At 32.4% G+C, this 6,000-nt stretch overlaps 1 protein-coding gene across 2 annotated transcripts; it reads left to right on the top strand.

Annotated features, from left to right (window-relative positions):
- The first annotated feature begins 2,916 nt into the window (after nt 1-2,916).
- Nucleotides 2,917-5,730, top strand: LOC106416608 (abscisic acid 8'-hydroxylase 4). Of its 2 annotated transcripts, XM_013857531.3 has the most exons (9): nt 2,917-3,251; nt 3,341-3,662; nt 3,778-3,927; nt 4,020-4,268; nt 4,367-4,456; nt 4,549-4,627; nt 4,773-4,879; nt 4,985-5,103; nt 5,437-5,730. In XM_013857531.3, exons 1-9 carry the CDS (start codon nt 3,043-3,045, stop codon nt 5,531-5,533), a joined length of 1,422 nt encoding a protein of 473 aa, XP_013712985.2. In that variant the 5' UTR covers nt 2,917-3,042; the 3' UTR covers nt 5,534-5,730. The 2 variants fall into 2 exon arrangements, with proteins under 2 accessions (XP_013712985.2, XP_048630742.1); XM_048774785.1 differs by lacking the exon at nt 4,773-4,879.
- The last annotated feature ends 270 nt before the right edge of the window (nt 5,731-6,000 follow it).

Here is a 6,000-nt window from a genome sequence, read left to right on the forward strand (position 1 = left end):
TTCCCCCAATATTATTTCCTTTTTCGTTAATTTTCTCTTTCTGTTTTTGTTCATCAATTGACGGCAACCATACAGTCGGTCCGTCACCACTATTTTTTTTCTGGCAGCCATTTTTTTCGAAACTAATCTTTCATAAAAGAAAAAAGATCCAATCCAAAGTACACACAAAAAAAATCTTATCAGAGAATGTGATATAGCACTACTTTCTAATAAGAATACGGATTAGGTATAAATTAGACTTGGCATTAGTGTTAATCCTAGGGAAAACATATTTGTTTGAAGTCAAAGACTGATATTAGTATTTTTCAGTATCATTTTGCTTTAGTCCATTAGACTGAAGCTAAGAGCATAATTAATGGGAATTCTTATGGTAAAGTTCTTAGAGAAATATAAAAAACTGTCCCTTAACTTTTAACTAAACCGTCTCATTAATCATTTTTCTCTTTGTCTTAAAAATAAATTTTCACCACCAGATGAGGTAAGCTAGCAGGCCTGTAAGCTAGTGATTAAGCGCATAAGTTTAGCCCTAGTTTCAGTGGAAAAAAATGTTTGTCATATTTTCCGGTAAGTTCACCATTTCTCGTCATGTAAATTTTGAATGTGGAACATTGTCGTTTATTAGCAAACACAAGTTTACTATTATTGCAAGAATACACCAACACAACCATTTGGAACATTATTTATAATATGTACTGTGAAAAATACATAACGATATTTATTTATGTTTGTGACCTTGTGATGATATATAGTTGTGAATAGCGTTAGCCTATAGGTTCAAATCAGACGGAGACAATTGGTATGTGTAAGGCACCGACTTTGTCCTCATAAGTCCATTTCATTTACTCTCACGTAATATTTCATTGTAGACATAAATATTCGGGAAATTCGCCACCTCTCATTTGATCAATCATCATACATGTATTCGTCTAAGAAAAATCATACTAGCCTTATAAACATTGAAGTTAGTATTTTATTTTTATAATGAAAGTTTCAATCCTTTAATTTGGATGTGTAAAAAGAGTGCCATTCATACTAATTTTTCGTTAATATTAATCAAGTGATGCAAAATATATGTCTAAACTAATTATTATAATAAGATATTAATCTCAGTTTACTGTGTCTATATATCAATCATATAAAACGTGACTAAAGAATGATACGCAACAATTTGGGTAACATCGATCTTAGGTTATGTTACTAAAAACTGCAAATCCCTTCTAGAAAAGGATTCTTCCTTGTATGGAAATATTTTGTCACGAGCATTGTCATGTTGTTTTCTTAGATCGTGATACCTAAACTTCAAAAGCTAATTGCAATTTGAGATACATAATTAAATTTGGATTATACATGTTATCATCGTATTATGTAGAAGAAACTAGAAACTAGAAAGGTTAAACGAATCAAATCAAGAAATTGATGATTAATGTTTTATGCCGCCTTCCAAATTTTCTCCCTAGAGGCTAGAAGACGCGTATTTCATTCGAGATCTCCATAACAATTACCATAAATAATGTCGTTGATCAGTTTGTACGCAAACCGTTCATTAAGTAACTGTAAATGCCATTCATATATCCTTGCAATATAGCGGTCCGGAAATATGTGTTCCCACTACTAAATTAAAAACCACACTTAATCATGCTATCACTAAAACTATGCACTACTATGATAATGCAAAAGTAGGGTTTGATCAACTTAAAAGAAAACTCCGTCATTATTTATTTTAATACAATAAAAAAATTGATTAAAAGAATAAAAAAAATATTCAATAAAAAGATAGAGCTAAGAATGTAACAAAAAGACAGAGCTAAGAATGTGATAACAGTAGAGAAACAATATGTTAAATGAAGGCTAAAATGGTGAAAGGTGGATTTCCTCTATTGTAGTTGAGAAAGAAAGATCTTGTTTTTTTGGGTCAGCCGAAATAGAGATATATTTATGTTTCAATAATTAAGATCACTGAGAGTTTTCAACAAAATATTTTTTTAAAAAGAAATACTTTTAGATGATATTGCTCAACAATAATATCTACACATTAAAATAATATGTTTTCAAATACTTTGAGAACATCCCAATAAAAATGCCATAAAACCCTTACTAATCTATGCATGTACATATTAGTATATAGACGGAGAAATAGAAATGTTGAATAGAGGAAAGTTAGTGGAAAAAAAAAACAATTCTGTCGACGATGTTGTTAGAAACTTCGCAAGTCAAATGATCATTCTGTGCATGAAGTTTGATACATTTTGTTTCCTCTATATTTGTCTAACGTTTATTGGTCGTCTATTCTTAGTTTGTTGCCATGTTATTTGTGTCAATCCATGTTGGAAAACAAGAAATCATGTGGTTACAAGAATTTACAGCTCCAATAACTGTAAATACGTAACATATTGTTAAATTTTGAAAAAGAACCTGAATTTTATACATGCAAATTTGTAGATGGTATTTTTTCTCTTTATATAATAAATAGTTGATTTAAATTGGTATTATATAAAAATAGTTTAGTGCTAATAAATTACGGAACCTTGTAGTTGTATCTAATTGCACTGCTCATTACCTTGAAAACCAAGGCAGTAATTATATCAGCATGAACAAAAATAATCGTGATTTCTAGCGCTCCCATTAACTAAATTTACAAATATTCAAACTTACCAACCAAAAAGAAACTGAAATAGAAAATTGTCTATATCCTTCTACATAAATGAGAATGGACAAGATCTACATTTAGATTTATTCAGCTTTTTCGCCTGAGAGACCAAAATTGTGAATAGATAGCAATCGTCATCCCCTCACGTTTGGGCGAGAAGAAAAAGTATAATAAAATTATTAATATAAAATTCAAATACATATTCTCACATTTGTCTTTATTAATTACTCCAACATTTGTGTATATATACCCACCTCTCTCTCATATATTTGTGTGTGTTTTGTTCCATATATCTTCTTCTTCTCCCTCTTCTTCTCTTGCAGAGTTCAAAAAGCTTCCATCCTCTAAAATTTCATTATAAGTGAAGCATCAAATATTAAATTGGATAATCGATTATGACTGGACTTTGGTTCTTTGTTATACCAAGTCTCATCTTCTGCTTGCTTTTGGTAAGAATGATGGTTTCAAAGAACAATAAGAGAAAGAAAAAGAGAAACACTATATGCAAGCTTCCTCCTGGTTCCATGGGATGGCCTTACTTAGGCCAGACTCTACAACTTTATTCACAAGACCCAAATGTTTTCTTCACCTCCAAGCAAAAGAGGTAAACCTAAAAAATCTTGCCCTTAATCCTAGTTACTTTTTTGGTTATGTTCTTAGCTTAGTAAATGGTTTTTATCTTTTGATGTATAGATATGGAGAGATATTCAAAACACGAATCCTTGGCTATCCTTGCGTGATGCTGGCTAGCCCAGAGGCGGCAAGGTTTGTCTTGGTGACTCATGCTCATATGTTCAAACCAACGTATCCGAGAAGCAAAGAGAAGCTAATTGGACCATCTGCTCTATTTTTCCACCAAGGAGATTATCATGTCCATATAAGGAAACTTGTTCAATCCTCTTTGTACCCTGAAACCATCCGTAAACTCATTCCTGATATCGAACACATTGCCCTATCTTCTTTACAATCTTGGACCAGTATGCGTATTGTCACTACCTACAAAGAGATGAAGAAGGTATATATTTTCTAAATGCCAAAAAAAAAAAAAAAACAAATGCAATTCCTTCCCTTACTTTCTTTACCTCTCTCTGAGCTCTGCCAATAAAAAAATGTTATATTTTCTCTTGCAGTTTGCTTTTGATGTGGGTATTCTAGCCATATTTGGCCATTTGGAGGGTTCTTACAGGGAGATATTGAAACATAACTACAATATTGTGGACAAAGGCTACAACTCTTTCCCCATGAATCTCCCCGGAACATCTTACCACAGAGCTCTCATGGTATGATCTCATCTCTTGAATAAATGAATCAATTAATCTTCAGACATTAAGTAAACTCTGCCAAGCTGACTAAAACCTGTTATTAAAAAAAGGCGAGGAAGCGGCTAAAGACAATAGTAAGCGAGATTATAAGCGAAAGAAGAGAGAAAAGTGTCTTGAAAACAGACTTTCTTGGTCATCTACTCAACTTCAAGGACGATAAAGGTCGGGTGCTAACCCAAGAAGAGATTGCGGACAACATCATCGGAGTCCTTTTCGCCGCACAAGACACGACAGCTAGTTGCCTAACTTGGATTCTTAAGTACTTACACGATGATAAGAAGCTTCTAGAAGCTGTTAAGGTTTGATCACATGTGTAGAATCTTATCCTCTCGTTTTGTGTATATATACGTATATTTAGTATACTCAATCTATGTATATTTCATTGTAATGTTCGTAGGATGAGCAAAGGGCTTTAGTCGAAGAAAACAGTAGAGAGAAGAAGCCTTTAACATGGGGACAAACGAGGAATATGCCACTAACACATAGGGTAATAATTTATAAATATTATAATATTATATTTTAGAGTTTTTATGATTATCATTAATTTGAAGTTCATGTTTTATTGTTATGTAACCATAGGTAATAGTTGAGAGCTTGAGGATGGCAAGCATCATATCCTTCACATTCAGAGAAGCAGTGGTTGATGTTGAATATAAGGGTACTAATTAAATCATTTCACACTACTAGAACATTCTATCTATTATTTCTTTTTTTCGTATGAGATGTACCAAAATAAAATTATTGTGGTCCAGAAAAATATAAAACACTAATATCTATGATTCTTGTAACATGCATGTATATAGGACATTTGATACCCAAGGGATGGAAAGTGATGCCACTTTTTAGGAATATTCATCACAATCTTAAATATTTTTCAAATCCTGAAGTTTTCGATCCATCTAGATTTGAGGTAATAATAGATAAACTAGAATATAATATATATTGATAAGTTCTATATATATATATATTATAAGAGAGCCTCTTTACTTAATGTGATGAATGAAACTATTTAAAGGTGAATCCCAAGCCAAATACATTCATGCCCTTTGGAAGTGGAGTCCATGCTTGTCCCGGGAACGAGCTCGCCAAGCTACAGATTCTTATCTTTCTCCACCATTTAGTTTCGAAATTCCGGTAAGTTTATACTCTTCCTATCTACTATATAATTTATACTTTTAAGTTCCATGCACCACGATCTTTAGTTTAGTGAAATAGATGATTTGATCTATTCGTTACGATCTTATATAACACAGCATAGTTGCCCACATCCACATAACCATTTTAAAGCTTTTTCTCTTTGTATAAATATAAAGAGAAAATAACAGTGCATTGTCTAAGCATAATCAATCACATCAATATTTCGATCTGATAAATTGTAAATTTTTAGTATTTTACTAATACAGCTCAAACATAGGCTTTACATCTGATATACAAATGAATAAATTTAACACATACTTTCTTATACAGATGGGAAGTGGTGGGAGGAGAGAAAGGAATAGAGTACAGTCCATTTCCAATCCCTCGAAATGGTCTTCCCGCTACATTTCTACAACATTCTCTTTAGTCCTCAACCTTAAAAGTTTATTATTATTGAAATTGTCTTAAGTAGTCTTAATTTATATTTTTATCTGAGCTCGATAAGAATATTTAAAACCCCTTCGATTTCTTTTTCCTTTTAAAATCACTATTGTAGTCCTTGAGGGGGTTTAACATGGTGCATGCTACAACAATTATTATGGAGTAAAAATGTCTATTCCGGTATTCTCAATTACAGTCGAAATTGGTTCAAGTTTTTCTTTGTGGTAAACAACCAAACCAAACCAAACCAAACCAAACCAAATCAAAAGACTGGGAGCCACGTGAAGGTAACAGAAAGACCACAAAGCGTGAATGTGACAAAAATCAAAGAGGTGTGTGTTTATTTATGAGTGGCCTGTGAAAATGACATGGCTGCCATAAAAACAGAGCATCTTCTAACCTTCATGAGGCTATTCCACGTGTTGTTTAATGAATTGGCCACCTATAAAAAGC

Source organism: Brassica napus, unplaced genomic scaffold (genome assembly GCF_020379485.1).
Source record: "Brassica napus cultivar Da-Ae unplaced genomic scaffold, Da-Ae ScsIHWf_528;HRSCAF=793, whole genome shotgun sequence".
In the NCBI taxonomy this organism is placed as follows: domain Eukaryota; kingdom Viridiplantae; phylum Streptophyta; class Magnoliopsida; order Brassicales; family Brassicaceae; genus Brassica; species Brassica napus.